Here is a 25,383-nt window from a genome sequence, read left to right as displayed (position 1 = left end):
CCAGAGCCCGTCCATGCCCTACAGGCCTGCAGTCATAGTAATACTACGCTCGACGCTATGAAACAAAAATAGGACAAGGCTGATATTAAATCTTAATGACAACCTACTAGGGATGGTTTCAACAATCCTAAAAATGAGCTGCATGTTTGGCAACACAGCCAAGCTCATAAAAATCATTCAAGGCTGAACCATGTCAAGGCAGAGTGAAATCCTCATTTTATAGAGCCCAGTTATTAACAGGCGCTCATCGGTAAGGGCAGCGGCGTACACACTCACACACATGCACAGGCAGCGTCCAAAAGAAACTTCACGCCCACTAATGGAGCGGATCTGAGTTTTATGGTGCACAAAGCTTTTTTAAACTGGTATGTGTGAGGGGAGGTAACCGATACACCGGACCTGCCCTGAGACAACTCTCCATCCCGACTATAAATCTGCTCGCGGCGTGTCACCGTCCAGCGCTCGGGACAGCATGCGATCCCCCTGAAAATCACACACAGGTGTGGCACCAAGACTTTTGTGTGTGAGGGAGACGGAGCAAGACGCTGCAGGTCAGACACCTCTCCTCTACGCGTACTGCAGACCGACAAGCCGTGTGATTGTGGACAATCCACTGTGTGTGTGTGTGTGTGTGTGCGTGTGTGTGTGTGTGCGTGTGTGTGTCTCACCAGAACATGGCTAGAATGTAATATGGCCTCTGCAGTGTTCTGCTTTGATAATGTAAACAAAGCTGTGGCAAATTATAGCTTGTATAACGCACACATACAACACAAGCGTGCCTGCATGAACGCGCACGCGCGCGCACGCGCGCACACACACACACACACACACACACACACACACACACACACACACACACACACACACACACACACACACACACACACACACACACACACACACACACACACACACACACACACACACACACACACACACACACACACAGTCTCGGATGCAATTGTGCTCAGACCCAAACGCAGTGGATGTGCATCACAAGTCTTGTAAATAGTGTTTCAGCCAGCATTCCTTCCACCTAAGACCAAATAAACAGCCTGGACTGAAGTGGATTTGAAGCTCTCTCTCTCTTTCTTCCCTTTAGATTAAGGTGATAAAACATGCAAAAACAAATCAGCAAAGTGAATTCCCACCAATACTTTTATTCCACAAAGTGCACTTGGGAACGCCTTATCGGCTGCAGAACAACCTCTAGCCGCTTAAAGTGACAAGAAGATCGCGCAGTTAGTCTGGGATTTTCAAAGAATCATCTCTCCTCTTCTGGGAAGCCGTCTGCTTGGGAATATCAGCAAACATTCCCTACGAATTCCCATATAGAGGACACGTAGGAAGTGCACAGCCCGAACAGTTTAGACACACGGGCCTTTGGTTTCATGAGCTTGTGGCATGCCGGTATGTGCTGGTGGAAAGAGCTGTGTGGGCAAAGTCAGAGTCAAAATACAGTTTAGGTGGATTTTCCTGGTCTGTCTCATCCAAGCTACAAATATCATGAACCTCTTCACAGTTTACAGCAACATGCCTCTGTTAGAAATCTGAAAAATGAATGTCCTACACCATATATTTATATATCCATGAACCTCCATAGAAACAATAATCTCTTTGCTCACCACAATTTTTGGATTTGTTATTGACTTATAGCTTATAACTGCAATGCATGCATTCCTGACATGACTGTGTGAACAAATATAATATGGAGAAGTGGTGTTAACAGTAAGAACTGAATAAAAGAAGCAGTCATGTTTTACCACGTTTTGATTTAATAATATCAGAGCTCATGATATCTATTTAGAGAACATTCTGAAGGCATTTAGTGAGTGTTCCGTGGGTTTAGTGTTACATGCCTTACATTCCTCTATACTATCACTATAATATTTTAAATGTTCCAAATAATAACTCATTTTTTTGTCATCTGCACTGTATTTATCTTGACTTCATCCGAGTTAACCTTACTTTAGAGTCATCGTATTAACATAGGTTAGAGCAGAGAGATAACTTGTGATTTATAATAACCCCCCCCCCCCCCAAAAAAAGAAGAAGCTTTTAGCCCACTGAGTTTTCCATCTACGATAAAAGTACTTTGCTTTGAGTGATGTTGTGTGGTTCTTGGCAAAATCTTCACTTGTCTACTGTTAAGAGAAGCTGGAGTCATTGGTAAATTGCTATTGGATTACGTGATGATGTGCGCCGAGCGTGTCTGTTTTGAACTTGTGTAAATACAGACGGAGGAAAACCGCAAGGACAAGAAAAGCAGAGTTTCGCTGACGCTGCAAATCCCAACATCTTCTTCTCGCTAAAAGCTCTGTCTTTTAATCTCGGTCCGCCTGTGCCTGTGCTCTGTTTTCACCATCCTGTTTATGCGTGCATGCAATTATGTCTGCGTGTGTATGTGTGAGCCTCATGAGTGCATAATGGTGGGTTCTTGGTGTGGGGACTCGGTATGCACCAACTCCTGTCCTCCTATGGCCTTGATCCTTGGCATGCTAGAGGTCGTCAGCGTCCCTCTTCCTGCCACACGAAGAGGCCTCTGTCCTGGGTTGTGATGGGGGTCTCCCCTTGTCGTCCCAGTTTATTCTTCTGCATGGAAGAGCTCTTTGTCTGGGGTTTGAAATCCCCGGGTATGTATGGCTGCTGTGGAGAATCGTCTGGAAACTTGGTTTGTGTGTATGCCAGTGTGTGTGTGTGTGTGTGCGCGTGTGTGTGTGTGTGTGTGAGAGTGAGTGAGTGAGTGTGTGTGTCTATCTCTGTGTGTCTCCAGTAATTCTTTCGAGAGATGTGATGTGATTAACATGGATCAGCGCAAATGCCCAGAGTTTGTCACAGAGACTCTTCCTGAGAGTCGGCCCCTCACATTTCTCCCTGTCCTCCGAGAGGGAATCTAAAATTGTGATGGGTGAGCATGTGTGTGCAATTGGAAAAACCACAGTTGAGAAATAGACCTGCAGTGAGTTCTGACCCAGCATCAGCCATTAACTTTTCCTCTCGCTGTTTTCCAGCCTTGTTTTAACATCTTAGGTAAGGACGGCTGAGCCGGGAACAGAGTTTAGAGAGGAAACAGCTTCTGTCGGCCTACTAATCAAGAGATTAGGGGCCACTGTTGGCATTCAAGCAAACTGTGACACACACACACACACACACACACACACACACACAATCTGCCAGAGTGATTAAACTTGCATCCACGGCTAATTTCACCATCAAATGTCAGCCATAGCACAGCATCGGTGCTGAAAGCCAGTGTAATTCGTTCTGCACTAATTTCCCTCACAGAGGAATGAGAGACCCCACAGACACATTTACTGTCTGCCATAAAACTTGTCTCCATTAAGGAGAAGGGGGTAGAGGAGGACAGGATGAGCAATGGAGGGAGATGTGGAAAGGGGAAGATGAGAGGCGAAGGAGGGCAGGAGCAGAGGAATGGGGTGAGGAAGACAGACAAGAGGAAAAGGAAGAGGACAGAAGGAGAAAAAGGGGGAGCAAAGGAGCGGAAATGAGACAAGGGAGGACACAGGGTAAAAAATGTCACAATGGTTTTGTCTTGTTATAATTAGACAGATGGACAAAATATGTTGTGAGGCTTTTAGAACAAAAATAACCAATATATGTAAAAAAGCAGATATTATACATGTATATCATATTACACACACACACACACACACACACACACACACACACATACACACACACACACACACATATATATATATATATTAAAGCAAGCACCCTGCTCAGTCATCCTTACTAAAGATGTTAAAACAGGGGGATTTCTAAGAGTGAACACACAAAAGCAGGATCTGACCACTACGTCCTGGAATCTAAAAGTGAAAAACCACATTTTCGCCGAAACATTTTAAACTCAAAGCACAAACTTTTCAGAGTTTATAATGGGAACAGGGTTAAAAATCACCGTATCCCATGCATTCATATGTGTTCTTGGAGTGGGACTTTTGGCTTCAAACATATAACACATGGAAACCCCAAAAAACTCTGCGGCTAAAGCAAAAATTTAGTTTTTCATTCTTTAACAAAAAAAATAATAAAAAAAAAATATATATATATAAATATATATAAATATATATATATATATATATATATATATATATTTTCTTGACAGAGGGACGATTTCAACTATTTGATCCCATTAATGTGTTGGGAGCTAACAGGAAGCCAGCCCGCTCAGCCTGAGGAAGCTTTGGACATGTACGCTCTCAACCAGCTCAGCTGGATTCCAGTGAGCACCTGCTATCGGCTCAAAACACTGAAATATTAGAAAGGCCTGCAGAGACTCTTTTGGCTAAGTGATCAGTGTCCATAAGAATTAATGGGGAGCCATCTTTGAACGTATCATCCAGTTCTCAAACAAACTGTATTTGGAACTCTAAAGCTCACAAATCAACACATTATATTCAGTTAATGTGCCTCCTGTAGCCTTGCATTTACTAGACAGATCTGACGGCCGTCTCATCAAACTCTCTGCCACGATGTGAAGAAGCATATTTTCCAAAATTGTTCAACTGTCCCTTTAAGACGTGCAGGTTACGATGCTGCCTTGCGCAAGTGCAAACGTGTTCAAGCTTTATCGGCGATACATTCTGCACCAACCTTTTCGTAGTATTTGATCTCATAGTCCAGGATAATGCCGTTGGGTCTTTCTGGTCCCTGCCAGGACAGGGAGACGCTGTTCCGAGACGTCTTCTCCTTCCTGATCACTGTTACCGGAGAAGGAGCTGGACGGGAGACATAGGCAGACACAGAGTGAAAGAGAGAGAGTAAGCTCCTTTATTCTGAGGTTCAGTGGAAGTTCAGTCCTCGGCGTTGCATCCTGGCAATTGTCTATGGTTCCTGTTACCGTAATTCAGTTTGCCGAAGCCCGTCGGGGCCACATTAAAGAGCCAGGGTTGCAGGATGGGCCGAGAAAATGTGCACTAATCTTAAAATACACACAATATCTACACAGCGTCAGAGATGTCTGCACTTAAGAACTGTTCCAGCAATACAGCAAATAGTCGCATAACTGTTATGGCAAAATAAAATGGTGTCAGTTGTAGCAACGTTTTCACCTCCAAGCTCTCCGTCTTTTTTCTGATATACACTAATATTAATATTTACCCCCCATCTGTTTCCTGAGAGACCATCACACATTAGATCTAACCTTATGTAAGGCATTGACATTTTTTTTCTTGCACGAACAAATAACCATTTTGGCCCACAAGACTACTTGTGTTATAACTCGAATATTAAGTGATTGAATGGATGCTGCCTGCTCAGTCTCCGCAAAGAGAAATTATCTGGAGCAAACCTAGTGATGTTTTTTCACAGAATAAATACAGGAAAATAGAGAGTCGTCACTATGAGCAGCAGTAACCACCGGCGCTGAACAGGCACAGTAAAGTTCTGCCACGCAGGCCAAATTTGAGAGGCAATCTCTGGGAGCAATCACTGGCGTATTTCATCAAAATAAAAAAAAACTTGTGCTTGGCTACCACGTTTACTATTTCTACGGAGCTGTTGAGAATCCGAAACTCCGATTCAATAATTTATTAAGTTTCGCCCCCCAAAAAAAACCCCAATTTAATTCCTGATTTTACTGCTTAAGAAGCAAATTCTCACCAGCGATCAGTGGTTTGTCCTTTGCAGCGCCTATTGTTCCACTGCACTTAAAACAAAAGTGCTGTCTTTTCAATTTGAAACCCCTGCAAGCCGTCTCTTTCTTTCTCTCTCTCTCTCTCTCTCTCCCTGCTGTCCCCATCCCTTTCGGTTTGGTGCTCTCTCCCTCGCCAATCTTCCTCGCCAATCCTTCATCCATGCGTTGCTTAGCCTCGGGGAGTTCACATGGTCCCAATCTAGTAATTCAGCACATCCCTCCCTCTATCAAGGCCCGTACCCCTCCCTCGTCCTGTCTCTCTCCCTCTTCACTCCCTTTCCCATTTCCCTTTTTTTACTGCTCTCTAATTGCCAGGCAGCTCCGGGGCCAACCCGGCATCTGAGGCATCGACTTTTAATTTTATTAGACCACAGGAAAAAACATGTTTGTCTTTGAAATGTTCGAGCCTTTTCTTGATTGTGATTATATGGCTGTGTAGTGCGCCTGTGCGTGTGTGTGCCTTACTTCGTGCATGCACACTCGTGTGTGTATTTCCGCGGGAAGTTATTTTTTCTCCTGTAATGAATCCAGATGGGGAGAATCTGTTCCTATACCCCCTGCTCCTCCTCTCCTCCTCTCCCTCTGGTTCTGATAGTCGGGTGAGGCTGTGCTTTTTATTGGCTCTGTGGTTTATGGTGGTAATGATTTACTGTGTCTGGGCTGCTTGGAGGCAGCTTCAAGTTCCTCTCCTCCTCCCGTTCCTTCTTCCTGCCTCCCCCTCTTCCTCTCTCTCCCTCTCTCTCCCTCTGCATGTCTATTGGCGAGCACTTACTTTGCCGTCACTCTCTCTTTCCGTCAGAGGTTCAACTGTAAAATGAATGCAGTATACCAGGCCCACAATGTTCTTAAAAACGGGCCCCTCAGCATCAGCCACCTGCGAAGTGAGGAGCATGATAGAGCTATTGGAAAACATCTATTTATCCAGTGGACTCTTTGACGTGATTGTTGTTCAAGGTGCAAAGGAATTTACACCCTGTGAAAAGTTCTGTTTAGGGAATATTAATAAATGATCCAGTGATAAAGATTGAAAAACAAACTAGTCTAAACATCTCTGCCAAAACGTGTGGTTTGAAGCCCAAACTGAATTTCAACCCCATCTTCTGTTGAGTGTTATCGCTGCCTTTACCATCTTCCAATTCCCCGCATTGGTTTGTGCAAATTCTTAGACTGCACAGTTATTGGGCGTCACCACCTCCAGACTCTGCAGGAATACATTATTGATATGTGAGACAAAATATTGATGAGGTGGCATGGAAGGATGCTTCTCTCTGTGTCTGTGTGGTCACGGAAAACCCTAGACGATCACACGGGGGAGCAGGTGGAAGCAGGTAGAAGAAGGGACCTGCCCCTGCCTGCACTCGCTGCACGTGCCTGTGTTTTCTCCGAACAAACTCCCTCTGTCAAGTTCAAGTTCAGCTCAGACTGTTGATTTTAGACCGCCCCGAATGTGGATCACGGTTATCCGGTTGTTTGAATTGGTATGACAATGAGTGGTGGGCAAAGGAAGAGAGAGGAGGAGCGCTAGCCGACAGCACCTTCACAGCACAGCCAGGACACACTGCTCCTTGCCAGGGAAATACTTAATCCATCTAGCTGTGTGTGTGTGGGGGGGGGTGTGTGTGCGTGTGTGCTTGATCTATGCGATATGGAAAGACCAAGATCCAAGCAATAAAGAGCGGTTTCAATATTCTGAGCACACACAGGCCTCTTAGTGTTGATAATCCCTCTTCAAGTCTAATATATATTCAGTTGTGGAAAGAATCCCCCCGTCTAATCACGCACAGATCGTGATGCCGACTAACAGCAGACTTTGTTAAACTCTGTTGTCTGTTCCTTTTTTCCCTTTAACGTTTTACTTGAAATATGTAGCTTTTAATCCACATTGACCTTTGTCCTCCTGAGAGGAAGAAATGAGTCCGGACTTATCTTCAGGCCAGGCCTGGGAGCAAGTACGTGGACACACACTCGCGTGCACACAAATCTATATTTACTGCTCATTCTCGTCTTGTCACTTTAAAGAGGTCATGTCTGGCCCTTGTCACTTACGATACAGTCAAGCTGTGACAACAGATGAAACACAGCAGCCATCTGTTAGTATGCATTGTTCTGTATGCACACACAACCTTTGACATGTGCGTATTCATCACATGACTTAAGAGAGTTTACATACGTATGAGGGAGTGTGTTTGTCCTTACATTGCGCGTGCACTCAACTGGTTTGGTCATCATTATATTTATTAAGTAAAATACATATCCAGAATCTATGCAGTCACAGGAATATCATATTTTTTCTATCACTAATAAGAGCAACGTCACAATTCACACACACACACGTGCGATGGACGTGCAAGGACCCCGGAGCTATGGATCAACAGGTATCACAACTGTGCTGGTGCAGATTCTGTCTGTCAAACTATTCAGACCTTTTACCTTAGAAATCCCCAGCACAGCTAAAGTGAGAAAACTTCATTTGAGAAAGCTGTAATAACTTCATCTCCTCCGTCCCCCCGATGCCTGACTACTTGTGTTGAACATACCCTGTGAAGGTGTGAGGGTATTCTTATGACTGAATACATCTGTGACACTGTTTTAATATCTTGTAGAAGCAGAGTAAAGGTTGCTGGTCCAACTTTCTATTTCCAGGGTGCATGGAGAAGTTATAGTTCCATATACTAAAAGTGTTGTTGGGCTTTTGACAACCAAAACTATTTTAATATTCAGTATTTTGAGTTGATTGTTGGCAATTTTGAATGATCAATGGTCTTACTTTGGCCTTTCTTGAGTTCTGAAAAATGTTCCTGCCTCACGGAATTTATTCAAAAAAGCCAGTGCTCCGGCAATAACCTACAAATTAGATCAAATATCTCTGAAATGAAGCAAGCATCGGGGTTGCATGACTGCATACAAAACAAATAAAGGCCCCGAAGCTTTGCAACACCCCTTGCGTCAAGCTTCTCTGACCTCTCTCTTCAAATTCACACTCTTGCCATCTGCCTATCATCATTGATGTGATGGATTGTGTAAGTCCGACCTTGCTGTTTGACAACTCATGGGAGAAAACGCCCATCTGTTCACCCTGCTCAAAAACCTCCTTCCAAGTGCAAAATACCCTTCCAGGGTTTGGAACAAAAAGTCCTACGGAGAATTGTGGAGACACGTAAAGATGAAGGGGCGAAGATGGCTGTTGTTGGGGTTTGGACGGTGACAGGCGGGAATAATTGGTCCGACATGTCCAAGTGAAGGCAGAAGTGGAAAACGATGACCAAGAAAGAAGAGTGAGATAATGATTGTGAAGAAAACGTTGAGCTGCCGACACGAAAACATGAACAAACACAAAGACAAGCTGTGTGAGAGAGGGGAACAAATTGATGGACTTCAGAGAGACTTTTGCACATTCCTTGCTAGAGTCAGGTATTTCTGAGGTTTGGCTCATTCTTCCTTCACTAGATTTATTTCACTCTTGGAATTTCACTTCACCACTTCCCCTCTGCCTATTCTTCTAAGAACTGGATGTGGAGACAGATATTTGTGTAAAAGATTGATGGGAGTTTCAGAAGCCCATCATCACATTGAAAGTGTGTGTGAAAAGGATGCGATTTTCTGCTTCTTTTTTTTTTTTTCGGGAAGAAGGAAGACTATCCTGGTCGTTAAACACGAGATTAGTTGCCTGGGATCTGCTTGTAAATGTCATGGCCTGATGGTTGGGGTGCATGTGTTTGGAGCACATACATTTAAGGCCAGCATATTATTTGAAAATTATATTTGGAGGGAGAAAGGAAAACCCTTTACTCATGCATGAGTGACGTACACTTATTCCTTTAGTGTCTGGACCCTTGGGCTCCAGTCAATGAATTCAGGGGATTGGTTCCCCCGACACGATGACATGAAGTCTTTTCATGTCTTGAAAGCTCCTGAAACTATTACTAATGAAACCAGGAAAAGCAGATATGAAAAGACATGTAGGAAGCAACAACAGTCCTTTTCTATCTACCCGACTGAAAATGAAATGACGTCTTTCCTAAGACAACTGCCAAGCCGTAATAAGCCAAGCAGGATCTGCAATCCATTTCATCTGTTTTCTGATTTCGATTTCCTATAGGTTCAAATAAGGTCACGCCTTCATTTGTGTCTCTTAATAGTCTTGGTCATCAAAGTCATAGTGTGGAACGTCAAACACAGCTGGGCTTGCAAGACCGGTCCGAAGTGAACACTCTATCCAATGCGTATCATACATACTGTGGTATGCTTATTACCATCCAGGTATTTTTTTTTTTTATCCAGACTTTCTAGATACCCTGAAGTGGTTCTCAACTTCTCAACTATGTGCCACAGAAAAATACAAAGAGTATACAGGTCAATTAAATTTAACTGGTAAAATTTACTTTTGTAATTCTTTTTCAAGGAATAAAACAGGGATTTGACAATATGTGGTTTCAAAATACCGCTTTACAGTATGCCTGCATGTTTATCTTATTGCATGCCTTCATCCATGTACCTATCTGCCGTGATGTCTTACCAGCTTGGTTGGTGGTGATCATGACGGCGGCGTACTGCCTCATCTTGGGGGCCATCGGCGACACGCCGTTGAGCGCCTCAATCTCAAATGTGTAGTTGGTGTGAGCTAGCAGGTCGCCCACCGTCACCGTGGTGTTGTGGAGGCCCGCGGCTCTCGGCAGAAAGCGGACATTGCTCCGACACGGCTCACAGCGCTGGGTTCCGCCGTTGCTGCCGTTGGCAGCGACGCCACGGCAGCGTTTGCAGAGAACTGTGAAGGTGAGGTCCCTGCGGCCGCCGGTGTCCTCTGGCCAGCTCCAGTCCAGGATAACTGAGGTCTCGTTGATGGAGGAGATCACGTTTCGAGGAGCTGAAGGAGGACCTGATAGACGGAGAGGAGAGGAAGATGTGGTGAGGTCATTTACAGTATAGGACAAGGAGGGGCATTGGTTGGGAGGGTTAGAAAGAGAAAAAGGAGGTAACAGTTCATTGAACGTACAAAAGTCGGGTACTTACTTGGAGATTTGCATTGAAAAACAACAAGGTTCTGCACAATGTACACACAACCCCTGTCATTCTGGTTTAATTATGGTAATATCAGGGTTGAGTTAAAATGAGTGTGTGCATGTACAGTATTACAGAATATGTTTTTCTCTCCCTCTCTCTCTCTCTTTTTGGAAGCGCTTGACAGCTTCTTCCAGAACAGAAAAAAAGACTGTCAAAGTCAGACCAACATATAAAAGTAAAAATTACAAACAGATCCCTCTGAATATTTCCAGATTTTTATATCAAAGCTACGACTGTAATTACAAAGAGGACAAAACAAAACTGCCAAATAACTCTGCTGAGAACTTGAACAGGAGTAGGAGGGAAAGAGAGTGAAGTGGGCTTACTGAGATAAAGTGCTTTGTTTGGTTTGTTTGACATGTCAATAATTTACTTCATTCCCAAACTATGCACAGTGTAATCAGCATAACGCTCTTTGACTGTTTGTGCAGGAGAGAAACCAAAAGAAAAATACTCCAAAGATCAGGAGACGCCTCAATTTTCCCTAATCTTACTTAAAGACTTCTCCAGAAATGTTTAATGTTGGAAGAAATCCATAACTGAGGTATACTGGGGAAGTATACGTCTATACAACCTGTAAGTAACAGATAAATTCCAGATCTACAAAAAAGGTGAAACAATAGGATACAGACAGCAGTAAAGAAGAGGGATAACCATGCTCGGTTAACGATACTATTCAATAAGCAAATTGTCAAAATGAAGGACATTTTACATAATCCATTGCATTCTTACGTGAATGAGGATCTAAGATATTGTGACACATGAGGGGAAATGGTTTAATCAAAAGCAATCTCACGACCGTATGCAACTGCCCTAATTGATTGCATATTTTCTCTCGGTCACATCAGAAGGATCAGAATCTGACATCCTTTTACTGTCAATAAGATTCATCTAAGAGCAAGTATTTGATGTGAAGCACACCTAGTAATCATAACATCTTTCTTAACCATTTACTCGAGATCGCCCATTCCAGCTACATCAAAGAGATGGTTAAGATCACGATCAGTGTTTTCAATCAATACTCATGACTCATTTTCCTTCCTTTGGTAGGCGGACACAGAGAAAACTCTCTGTAGAAAAATCAGTGGCTTCGCTTATGTACTGCAAAAAATGTATATGTCCGGCCCGATCTGTGAATTGTTAACAGTTTCTTCTACAGTAATCTCACTCTGACAGTCCTCTGGCTCGCCCATAGATCCATAACTCCACTGATCACATCAAAGTTCGGGTCCTGTAATCCACATCAGATATTACCTGCGCAGCAGCGGCATGCACATGTGCACAAGTAGGCAATCGCAAAACCAATTCTAAATGTCAAAATAACACATTGACATTGAGATTAGAGTGTGAGATTAACGGGCCTGCTGCTCATCACAGAAGTCAGCCGGCATTTCAATTTCAAAATTCAAATCTTTCACCGAGGGCACAGCAATGGTGGCGAGCAGCGGGGCGGACCGTCACATTCTGTGAATGTTCCGCGTTCATTTGGAGGCGTTGCTGCGGGAATCAGGGGAATGCATTAATGCCGTTTTAATTGCTGGAACTGAATACTTTGGAGCGGACAAACTAGACTCCATCCACTGTTGAGACAGCTGTTACAGAAACGCCTCATGATGCAGGCTGCAGGAAATACCTCGTGGATATGAAATTTCCCCTTTTCTCCGAATGTAGTATTCTCATTTTCCCGGCCTTATGGATTTTTCTGCCAACATTTTCAAACACCCAGAACAACTTTGGAGAACAACTCCAAACAACCTCTGTCAAACTGCTAACAGTAAAATCCCTCTTCTGAGATAATCACGATCATTATCTTCCAACAACTTATCTATTCATTTGCAGCACTCGCGTCGCTCAATCTGTCCCGGTGAGGGGAAATTTGCCTCGCTGACAAGATGGTTTTGAGATAATCACGACAGGGACCTGCCATGACTGTCTTTCTAATTAGGATTCTGTCGATGGCTGTGGGCGTCGATTTGTATTTTCTACTGTTCTCCACACACTGTCTCCCTAGCCCCTTTAGTAACGGATGTATCCATAATCTGACATCAGGGAATGTAGTGATTTATAGTTTTTTGGGGAATGCATCTTGGAAGGATTGCAGGAGACAACTGCATCTGCAATCCATTTGCATCAGAGGGAGACAAAAGAATGTCGTGCAGGGAGTAGAACAAGTGATAAACAGTTCCCGGGCTGCCGCAGCTTCAGTGACCTTTGAACAAATAAGGAGTGTGAACCCCGCCCTGTCTTTTATCAAGTTTTACTGGTGACTTGGGAAATTGCACACCACAACAACAACCTTCAATTGTGTTTTGTATATTGAATTCAACTGTAAATGAGATCCTGCAAAATAGGATGATACAATGTTAGTTGGAATCAAAGCTGATACTTTTAGATACATATCTAAAGATTGAATGGATTGAATTGACGACAATATCTTTATCTTACTGTCAAACAGCTTCAAGGTTGTGTTTCATAAGGACAAACAGGATTCGCCAAAAAGGATGGAGAGTAAAAAAAAATAAACAAAACATCTGAAAGTTTTTAGAGTACGAGGGGATGAGCAACTCTTCAATGAGAGGTTAAGACAGGTTTCAGTGCATGTTTTATGGGCTTATGAGGAAAACCCTCCCGAAACCCAGTGGAAGGTTTCTCTGGTCAGATACCAGACAGAAAGATAACATGATCAGGTGAGAACATGTAACCCAAATGTGTTGAGCTAATCGCACACACACACACACACACACACACACACACACACACACACACACACACACACACACACACTTACGGGTACAGGCCATGGAGGCGGGGTCTCCGTCGGCACGGAAGTAGTTCTTCTCGCAGGCACAGTGCAAGGACCCCTCATGGTGGGAGAGGCTGTGAGGCGGACACTTGGAACACTCCGTGTTCCCGAGCGCAGACTTGTAGAAGCCTGCCCTGCACACTGGAGACAAAGGAACACAGGCAGATGCATGAGCGACGTGCTGAACCGGCACATCGACAACTATCTAACAGATGCATTTTTTCTCCACAGCAACGACAATGGGAGGAAGAAAGGAAAGAAATAGAGGTGGTATTTTATCACTCGCACACATAAACACACACAACACGAACAAGTCAGAAAGAAAGAAGACGACTGAATGTTAATCTGCTGTCCGTGCAACGAGAATCCATTGGCTGCTGGTAAAAAAAGAAAAACAAAACAATAATGACAACAATGAAATCTCTCTCTCTCTCTCTCTCTCTCTCTCTCTCTCTCTCTCTCTCTCTCTCTCTCTCTCTCTCTCTCTCTCTCTCTCTCTCTCTCTCTCTCTCTCTCTCTCTCTCTCTCAAAAGGCACAACATGAATAATGCAAATTGTCCCCTCAGATAAAAGGGCTGTTCTCTTTAAATATCGGTGGAATTAAATCTGCACTCAGCAGCTCTTTTAACTCCTACTCACCACAAATCTGTTGCAATCAGCGCAAGCAGGGTGACACTCCACCGATGTGAAGTATAGCGTATATGTAAGTGTGAGCGTGTTTGTTTGTCTGTGTGAGAAGGAAGATGAAGGGGAAGGGAAAAGGGGAGGAAAAAAAACAACTTTCTCTATTCTTTTTCTCCCCTCTCATTTCTCTTTTTCATTTAGTTGCAACTCCTCATTTCTCTATCGCAGGTTGAAACCCGTGGCATCTGTTCTGCTCTTGATAACCATCCTCTCTAATAATGAAGTCTGTTTTAATAACCATAGAAAGTAGGAATAAGCATCAGCCTAAAACACTAGTCCGCCAGTATTTTATAACAAATATAACAGGAATTCTACATTCAGTAAATCTTGGCATTTCTCTTCAAATTACATGCAGTTAATTAATTATGCAGCTTGTAATTAACAACTCGACTAAAATGTAATATAATGTATTACTGTAAATAGGACCTTATTTTTATTAAAATGCGAACATGGAACCTTATAGGATTCTGACACTGTTGCATGCATGCTCATAGAAACAGGCTGTCTCGATCTATCCATCTATCTATCTTGCACGCACACACACACACACACACACACACACACACACACACACACACACACACACACACACACACACTAGATTAAGAAGGAAAAAAAAGGCTAGCAGCAATAGCGAGCAGAATGTGTGGGCTCAGCAGAACAGCTCTGACAGATCCCAGTGGTGGACAACACACTTCTGCGAGAGCCAACACTGCTGATACTACTGCCCTATCCATCACTGACACTGGCACACCAAGGTCCCCACGCTGCACTAAATACTCCACTACTTCCCCTTCTACAGTGTGCATGTGTGTGTGTGTGTGTGTGTGCAATTGTGAGAGTAATACAAAGTGAAGCGGGTTTAAACTGCCCCCCGTATGATTGCACTGATGGAATGACAACGGCAACACTTGCTGACACACGCACAAAGCAGGACCACCCCGATTGGAGGACACGCCAGGAAATTAGAGCCGACAGGCGGCGCCTCCAGCCAATCAGGTGAAAAGGAGCAGGGAAGATAATGGCTGGGTCAGCAGAAATGCATCAGAAGCATGAAACAGAAGTGCGGCCAAAGAGACAAACGTTCGAATATATTGATGTCATAGCAGAGGCATCTGATCCCTCCGTGTAACTTTGACGGAGCCCAGTTCACTTCTTGATAACACCAAACAAAGACGCGGTCACTTTATGCGTTGGGTAGTTGTTAAACCACTGGGCTCCAGTCCAACTGGATCTGTTTCCCTTTAGCTACCGTATGCACTTAGTGCCATGGCATCGCTCTCATTGAAGATTAGAAACTAATCAATTATGGAGATATGTACAGTGTCTTCACAGTGTTTGTGGGGAAGAATATTTCTGGTCTCATGTCCAGATGTTGTTTTTTTCTTCTTGTTTTGTTAGAAATACATTGATCAACACTGGTATCAGGACAATTCATTTCAAGCTTTAGGCTTTATAAGTCTGGACCTCCTGAATCTGCCGGTGGCACTCAGCCCCAAGCCCCCTGGTTCCCATTGAAGTCATACTGTAAGTGGGTCACAAATAGCCTACAGTATGTATTTTCATTTTGAAAGAAAGCTAAATAATTCCCTTTCACAGCTGGGCGTTGCTGTTTTTAGCAAACGTTCTTCTCACAGGAGGAAGTGGGGAATGGGCACCGTCTTCAGACGCAGATTGAAACCCATTTGCTGCACTGCTGCGTGTTTGTGGTATCAGGAGTTTGCGTGATTGACTAACACTTGACTACACTGCGCATGTTGATGTCTAGCAACATCGTAGTTTTTGGACACCGATCGAGGTCAATGGCATCCGGGAATGAGTTTGACAATTTGTCTTTTGAGAAAAAACGAGAGAATATCAGCAGGCGTATCCTTGAAGCACGACTCTCTGCACCTGCTGGATGAACTAAACCTTTTACTACATTTGGATGAATGATCGCAAGTCCACACTCCATAAATGTGAGATAGAAAACAGACTCGAAAGTTAAAAATACACAGGGACTCCTCGGTGCATAACGCAGCCGTGAAACTTATTAGGCTCAGAGTGGATCTCATAAACTTTCTATGTAAAAAAAATTAATAACCAAAGCTGCACTTATGGTAAGAGCTTTTCAAATGACAAGTTAGTGATATGTTGTATTTTCATGACCACAGCCCTAAAAAATATTTTTCTAACAGCTGGAAATGGATAATAAAGCGCGCGCCCCCCCCCCCCCCCCCCCCCGCCCTTTTCTCCTCTGTGTGTTTGCCAGGATGAAAAGCAGCTCTTACAGAGGCTGATGGTAAAATCAGATTTGGCTCGCAGGAGGTTAACTTCTCATCTAGAGGAGAACCGGGATGTGTAACACTGACGTTCAGCAGCAGTGCGTGCAGGGGGCACGAGCACAGATAGTACAGGCTGTAGTAGGAGCATGTAGGTGTGTATGTGTTCACCAGGTGAGGAAACGCAGCACCTCTTGAGATGACAGGGTATGTGTGATGAATTAATTGTCGTGTGTGTGTGCGTGCGTGTGCGTCCGTGTGTCGATTTAAACACTTTCACAAGAGCATCACAGCCTCGACAAATGCGGAGAAAATGAAATGTTTGCTGAAGAGAACGAAATGAAGGCAACCACATGAATAACCACTGTGAGTTGTCCTCTGTGATCACAGACTGCAAATAAAGATGGACGACTGGCATCCACCGTAGGAGCATCAGTATCAAAGTCCCGCGGATACACATGCGACCAATCGCAAAGGACTCAGAAACTTTATTTGGCGTGGACTTTTTAGATTGGCCCCGTCCTATCTGCTAACATCGGGGAGGCGGTGTTTATGACCTATGCTGCAGCCAGCCACCAGGATTCGATTGCACACACACACACACACACACACACACACACACACACACACACACACACACACACACACACACACACACACACACACACACACACACACACACACACACACACACACACACACACACACACACACAACAGAATATCTCGCTCCTCTCTACATAATGATGGCTGTAACACAATCTCTTCATTCACATGTAAAGAGCACTACACACTAACGTTTACACACACACATGTTCACATATGCAGCTGCAGCCGCCACATGATATGGTGGTTGTAAAATAACTGGGGCTGCAATTTGCTCAATCAATAGTCTCGGTCATAGGAAACCCTCATCAATAATTAACATGGCTGCTGGATGGTGTGTTGGTCACATGCAGCCCCTCTTTTTAGAACATATTAGTGGACCTGACCCCTTAGTGAGGCCAGATTTTGTTATCATGGAGTCAGTTTCAAGGAATTTGTAGACAACTAGGAAAATGTATTGTCCAGATGAGTGTTTCTAAAGCAAATATATTTGAAAATGTCATGAGTTTCCTTTCTTCTTTTGTTTGTTGAATCTAGAATCCATCGTGACAGGATAGTTACACACAAATAATTTAAGTTCTTTGAGTATATATGTGGGGTGTGAAGGAATGTCAACAGGGAATTTAGAATCACAAATCCATAACAATCCCATTATTTGTGTTCATAGCATAGATACATTTTAAAAAGAAGAAAAAAAATAAAAAAACAACAAATCAGCATCTTTACTTCTCACATGACTTGTACCCTGACCTGACTTGTAACTTGTAAATCGATTGGTGTCACATATAGGGGAAGTGGGAAAGTACCTCTGCCCTTGACCTCTATCTTTGTGCCAAGGCTCTCTCTCTTAGTCACATAAACACACACATATACACACGCACGGACACATGCACGCACACACAAGCACACACAAACACACACACACACACACACACACACACACACACACACACCCAGACACACACACACACACACACACACACACACACACACACACACACACACACACACACACACACACACACACACACACACACACACACACACACACACACACACACACACACACACACACACATTCAAGGTTCATTCTTGCTACTAACAGAGCCGGATCAAAACGACCAAACAATTGATTTCCTGTTTCCAAGCCACCTCCGCCTCTTTTCTTTTGAAATCTGACAAGATTGCAATGACTTTCACTCCCTCTCTCCATCCCCCTCCGTCTCTGCCTCCCCTTCATCCCTCCCTTCCTCTTCCAGTTTCTTTTCTGTGGCTTTCCCGTCCCTTTCTGTTGCTCCATCCTCCTTCCTTTAATTGGAATAGCTCTCTTTGAAATGGAAAAGTTATTTACTTTGACAGCTCAGGCATTTGGCTGGCGGTCTTATCCGGAGCCACTTGTAATGTTACTGGAAACATGGCAGCAGTAAACATCTCGCCCCCTGCTATGAAATCCCCTTCGGGCCAACCAGTAACAAGTTACAGAAATCTGAAAAAGGTCAAAGTCTTTTACGAAAACCACGGTACACTTTGGTGGGAAGTTTCTACAGTCCAGTAAACAAGCTGGTGTTTAAATATGTTGCAGCCACATAGTCGACTAATGATGAAATATTTTCAAAAAAATCAATAGTTACATTTGCAACAATGCAGTTACAATGATCTTATTGCATTCCACAGTTCATGTGGTGAATACTGACATATTTCAAACTGAATTTTACACTTAATTTGACACAAAATAGCAGCTACAGTACAAAAGAATAATTGTCTAACCTTCTGAGAATTAACCTTTGTCAATCACCAGCACACATGTCATGGAGAGAGACACATTGAGACAGTGAAGACTCTCACTCTTACACACAAAGTGACATTCATTATGCAGTATTACATTACACAATTTGTTAAAGCTAATATGTCTTAACCCGATAAAATGAACTCATTTTTGTCAGAAATGTAAATGAAAGCAATCATCAGAATTGATAGGTTGTGTCCCGGGGCAAATTGCAACGCATTCCATCTCTCTTATGTTCAATTATTCCGTAATTTGCCACGGTAATCAAATCAGGAACACGCGGGAATCTGTGCACGTGTCAGCAAACCAGTGCCTGCCAGTGTGTACATCAGTGAGCCCCCTGAGCCTCCATCAACTGGGTGACACGTTGACTGTCCAAACTAAACCTTTAAAGTAATCCAGCTCAGGCGAATGTGATGCGAGCTGCCGGAGCTAATCAGAATATAACAAAGACCTGTAATGGGCCCGGAGCTCCTCAGGTTATTGCCGATGAATTTAAATTGTTGTTGCAGGAGGGGAAATACCAGCAAACGCAGCACTATTTAGTGTTGGTTTGTTGGAGATGTGTGTTTTCCGTATTAAATGAAATGCATCACTTCTAGCTGGAGTAAGGTGGAATGGGCACATTCTCTATATCGACGTTAAATGATAAAGGAGCATGGGGCGGTTATCTCAGTGAGATCTTTGCACTGTTTCACAGAATGAGCTCATCACCGAAACATTTGAAATCGGGATTGCTCTATTACATTTCTTCCCTGCTGTTCTGGAAATATAATAGTTTCATTTTTCACGATCATCCAAGAAATCTAAATCTACATAATGTCATGGCTAAAACTCTAACAATTACGTCATTACCGATTCTATGATTCCAGATGTTTCGCTTTTGGCTCGTTGTTTTTTGCTTTTGTTGGGGGGGGGGGGTTCCAATCTCAAACGAACCACCAAAGTAACTTTTACTGTGACACATTACAACTGTGCTGATCTAGCTTCCATTGAACAACGAAAAAATAGACCACTAGATCAATTTCTGACCCCGGAGTTCAGTTTAATCACCAACGAGACCTCATGAGCTGCATTTCCAGAATCCATATGTAGCGCTTGGCTTCATAAGCAGAGCAATGGAGGGCCAGAGTGGAGTTTGTGATGCTTACTGCAGGCTAATGGCCAGGAGAGACCCCATGCTATTCAAGCTCAAACTGTTGGTTAACACACGATATATGGTGTGTGTGTGTGTGTGTGAGAGAGAGAGAGAGAGTGCGTTTGTATGTGTCTGTGCATGTGTGTGTGTGTGTGTGTGTGTGTGTGTGTGTGTGTGTGTGTGTTTGTGAGTGTGTGTGTGTGTGTGTGTGTGTGTGTGAGACCTGAATACTAGGAATTGAACCACATAGCCACCAGTAGTTTCTGTCTGCTTGACAGAAAAGTGACTGTGTGTGTGTGTGTGTGTGTGTGTGTGTGTGTGTGTGTGTGTGTGTGTGTGTGTGTGTGTGTGTGTGTGTGTGTGTGTGTGTGTGAAGGCACAAACTGGCTCAGTAAAGCCTAATTAAGTGATTTGATCCAGCGCTGATTTGCATAATAAAGCAGCCTGATGAGCAGGATAAGAGGAGGGCGAAAGGAAGCTGAGGGAGATAAAGGGAGGTAAAGGGGGAGGACGGGGTCAAGTGAAAGAGAGGACAAGGACAAGGAGGAAGAGGCACAAGGTGATGAAGATGTATAATACATATATATATAATAAAGTAAAGAAGATTTTAACCAGAAACATGCAGACTGGGGGGAAAAAAAACCTCTGCTTGTTCTTCAGCAAGTATTAAGTCAGTGAGATATTTGGTTGTGAAACAAGCTTATTCACCTTCTGATCAAAATTAAGCTTAATATCCCGTTAGTGATAATGTCATGTAATCAAGCAGGCAGTTAGTGTGCCAACTGCACCAAATTAGATTGTAACACTTGCAAATATTGGCCTTCAGTCTCGCCTTGACGGTTAAAACAACAAGAGATTTAATTCTCCCCTTTGTTTTAATCCTTCTCTCTTTCATGTTCACAAAAGTCACCGGCAGTTCAAGGAGAAATTGCCAGAATCAACACGTCAGATGCCCGGCATGCATTGATTTGCTGAGCTGCTGTGTGGTGTGGTGGAGATCATTTATCGAGGGTCATGTACATGGCTGAAGCTGCTCTCCGACACGCACTGAAGTACACACATGTTGGGGGCTGTGGGTGAAAACGCAAATATTCACAAACGTTCATTTTCCGTGACTTTTTCCTCCCAGCCCCCTGCTTATATTTCCAGACTATGTCTGAGTGAGCCCATGTGAGAATACATCCGAAAAATGTGGAGTTGCGTTTAGTATCTTGAATCTTAAATAGAGAGTTGATGTGACTGTAAAACAAAACACTGATTTCCACAGAGGAATTATTGTCATGTCCTGTCTTCTGCATGAATTTCACTGCACATGAGGCCCTTTATTTGGTATAAATATATGGAGCATTGGAGAGCAATCGCAGTAACAATAGTGTGTGTGTGTGCTGTAACATGAAGGACAATAAACTGGGGCAAAACAGGGAAAGTACTGTACAAACCCAGCACATGCAGAGGCATGGATCAACTCCCTGCTGGATCCATCAAGGATGCAATAATGGTTTCCTTCAACCTCCACACTCCAAAGATTAGCCAGGTCAGTAAGAAAATCCGGGACAACCAGCATGAAGCACAAAGACACTCACAAACCCCCCCCCCCACACACACACAAACACACTAAGCGCACACACATACCGTAACAAATTCCGGATTCATCTGTCCTTATTACATATCTGTCCAAGTTACATACAGATCACTTTGTAACTCTAAACTGCGTGTGTGTGTGCGTGTGTGTGTGTGTGCGTGCAATAGAATATGGATATGCAATATGGATAAGAGAAAAAGAGAGTCGGGGATTCGTCAAGAGCAGGGGGAGAAAAACGGAGAGAGACGGGCAGAAGGAGAGATAACAGGGAATCACAGTGAAAAGGGATGAGAGCATTTATGGTAATATGATGAGTTCTTTATTTCTCTCTCTGTCTCTGTGTGCGTCTGTCTTTATCTCTGAACCCCCCCCGCCACACACACCAACAATACATATTTTTGTCTTCACCCATCACACACAGCACCACTGGCACTGTGTGCATTTTCACAAAGCCGTCACATTAGTATTTGTGTAAATCTGTGTGTTTATGCGGGCATTGTGTTGTGTTTGAAGATGACGCTGACCTCTTCATGCCCTCTCACTTGTCCAAACACAGACAGGCACACACACATTCCACTGATGCGATCCCCGGAGACGGAGACACACACACACAGAGCACATCCTAACTGACCTTTAAACCAATTTGCTTCCACTCATCCTTTACAGAACTATTGTCCTGTTTCGAATAGCACCGATGACCAGCCATGTTCACCAAACACACATTCACACAAACACCCCGTCGTCATCATGGTGATTCAGCTGGCCGCACCATTGTGCCGCAGTCCCACGTGCGACAATAGTAGCCAGTGGCAACCATGCTGTCATGTGTTTGTTGACATGTGGAAATTGAGGGATGGACCTCTGACAGATTCCCATCCGTTGACCCGATTACATCTGGCAAGTGTTTTTGCTAAAATTCAAAGCTAATGTCATTATGTATAAGTAACACTGTACTTTTACTTTCTGTTACAAGTCCCATAACCTCGTCTCGTTACATTGAAATCAGTATAAGTATATTTGCTGTGTTTTGGGTGATTTACTCAAAAAATTAAAAAAAAAAAAACCTTTGCAGTGACTCCCTGTGTGAGAATATTGACTAATTAAAAACAAAACACCCAATACAATTTAGCGGTGAAATGGTTTAGGATGTCACAACATATTTTTGGATTGGTAGACTTAGTGTATTATCATTATAGTTAAAACTAACATTAAAAACATAACCAGTGCTTTGAATAATGCTATCAGGATATGAGATATATATGGATTGGTAGGTGGAGAAACTGGGGTGAAAAGACAGGGTTAAAGGAAGAGGGTAAGAAAAGACTGAGGGGGGAAAAGGGGAAGAGAAAAGGAAAATGGGAGAAGACTGCAAAAGAGCGTACGAGTTCTACTTCGTTCCCAATCGTATATATGTACAGTACATATATGTGTGTGTGTGTGTGTGTGTGTGTGTGCATGCAACAGAGACAAGCAACACCAGAGCAGTTTTATTGACCAGTGCCAGACAGGACACGCTCTCTACTTTAAGAGAAAATAGGTCATCTACAATGCTGCTGCTGGACACACGCACGCACGCACGCACGCACGCACGCACGCACGCACGCACGCACGCACGCACGCACGCACGCACGCACGCACGCACGCACGCACGCACGCACGCACGCACGCACGCACGCACGCACGCACGCACGCACGCACGCACGCACGCACGCACGCACGCACGCACGCACGCACGCACGCACGCACACACACACACACACACACACACACACACACACACACACACACACACACACACACACACACACACACACACACACACACACACACACACACACACACACACACACACACACACACACACACACGATGGTGACCCATTTCACTCAATGTCCTCAATCGGTAAGACTTAAACAAAGAAATTGATGATAGGCACTTTTATAATCCCACTATTTCACACAAACACTGTTGTAACCTATGGCATTACCGTTATCAAATTTGTGTTAACAAATATTATTATGATGTTTCTTTCCTAAAATAACTTCACTGATCTTATCTTTTATGAATATGACTTGTGTGTTATGACTACAGATTGAAGTCCCCTAGCGTTTACTGGAATACAAATTAGCGTCCATATGGTTGGAGAAGCTCATCGGCCTGCCGACGTCTGGGTGGAGATTTGTAGTAAAGCCCACTAGGGAAGGCCACTTTCACTGCTGGAGCACCTGAGGACAGCTGAAGGACACACACACGGATATGCATATGGTGACAGGCACCTGCACACAAGCCACAGAATGTGGCCGCTGCCATATGCTAAAGAGTCCCCAGGCTCCTCTCACTTCAGACGACATGACACTCTGGCTTTTCATATTTTCAACAATGTTACTCCCACATGGATCTGTTCATTACAGACTGAAGAACAGACGCAAGGGCAAACTAAATACGGAAAGGAACTTGAAACATTTAGTTCAAATTTATAACCCGTGGCTCTTTTTCTCGTCCGCATTAAGCGTCGCACAGGGATTATTGCAGGATGGAGTTCCATTTTTAAATACATGTCAGTTTCTCTGCGTCATTTCTGACCAACATGTTTTTTTTTTAATTTCCATACTGAATTTTGTGCGAACTATATATGGTATCATACAGAAACATACCAATGTTGATCTGCAGCCTGACATTCCATATGTCATGGATATGATCCGTAAGACTGTTTTTTTCAGTCTTGTCTTTCAAAGGAATATTATTCCTTTTCTTATTTTAAAAAACGCTGTAAGTGTTTGAATTTCAATAGGAAACAGAGCTGTGGACAGCAGCAACCAGGAAGTTGTCAAACCAACTGAATGCACAATGCACCTCGAGAATATCCACCTTGGACCGCTCCACTACCGTATTATACCACAATGCAAAATAGAACACTCCACCTTACCTCATTAAATCACACCCGCCCAAATATTTCACACGTATCTCATTACCGCTCACCTTGAAAGTGAACATCACTCCATGAATCTCTGACAGAGACTGGAAGGTCACAATCTATTTGCTAAGGTCTGAGAATTCCTCTGTGTAGTCCATGCCCGAGGTGGCTAATAGGATTCCCCCTGCATGCCACGGAGGGTAAAATGAGGGGCAATTTGATCAAGGTTTTCGCATAACAAAATAATAATCACATTCACAGCTCCATGCCAATGTTGCGGCCCCTTTCCATTTACAAATTAGCCCCGTCTAATTTGATGCTTGGTTATGTTCCCCAGCGACGTTCCTGACCTCCCGTTCCCTCGTTCCTTCTTTTGTTAGAGCAAATAAACAACATAGGAAAAAGAAGAACATTAAAACTTAACCTGAAATGGAAGCTACATCAGAAGAACACATTTAAAAGCCCAGATGACACTTTCAGAATAACTTTTTTTCAGTGCATAATAATTTGTATTTTGAGTCAACAGCTAATAAGTGTTTTACAGTATTGTCATGGAAAGACGCATATGCTGGATAGGAAGAGTTGACGTGTTTTACCATGGAAGAAACATTATTCGGCTGCATATTTGAACTTTATTCCACCTCTGTACTGTCCACACATGGAAAAAAATTCAGTTACCCCCCTCCTATGGAAGTCCTCCAACGTGAACGACCGCCTAGGTCTTCTGTCCCTGACCCATAGGAGCACCTGAAATAGCGCCCCACCACAGCAGGCGTACCGGACATTCATTGTCATGGTTTACAATAATCATCACACAGAGTCTACTGGCGGCAACACGCCAGACACATCCCTTCCAATAAGTTACCATCTTGTGCTCAATGTTCTGGGCT

At 43.6% G+C, this 25,383-nt stretch overlaps 1 protein-coding gene across 6 annotated transcripts in view; it reads right to left on the bottom strand.

Annotated features, from left to right (window-relative positions):
* The window catches only part of epha3 (eph receptor A3), a 126,389-nt gene that overhangs the window by 29,084 nt on the left and 71,922 nt on the right, over positions 1-25,383 (bottom strand). For all 6 annotated transcript variants that reach the window (XM_035603838.2, XM_047337211.1, XM_035603837.2 and 3 more), the window contains 3 exons: positions 13,509-13,664; positions 10,176-10,535; positions 4,618-4,742 (listed from right to left, as the gene is read on the bottom strand). In XM_035603838.2, coding sequence (XP_035459731.1) covers positions 4,618-4,742; positions 10,176-10,535; positions 13,509-13,664 — 641 coding nt within the window. The remainder of the gene's footprint in view (positions 1-4,617; positions 4,743-10,175; positions 10,536-13,508; positions 13,665-25,383) is intronic.

The sequence above is a fragment of the Scophthalmus maximus genome, chromosome 14 (genome assembly GCF_022379125.1).
Source record: "Scophthalmus maximus strain ysfricsl-2021 chromosome 14, ASM2237912v1, whole genome shotgun sequence".
NCBI lineage: Eukaryota > Metazoa > Chordata > Actinopteri > Pleuronectiformes > Scophthalmidae > Scophthalmus > Scophthalmus maximus.
The sequence above is the reverse complement of the archived record's forward strand: the minus strand, read 5'-3'. Positions and strand labels throughout refer to the sequence as shown.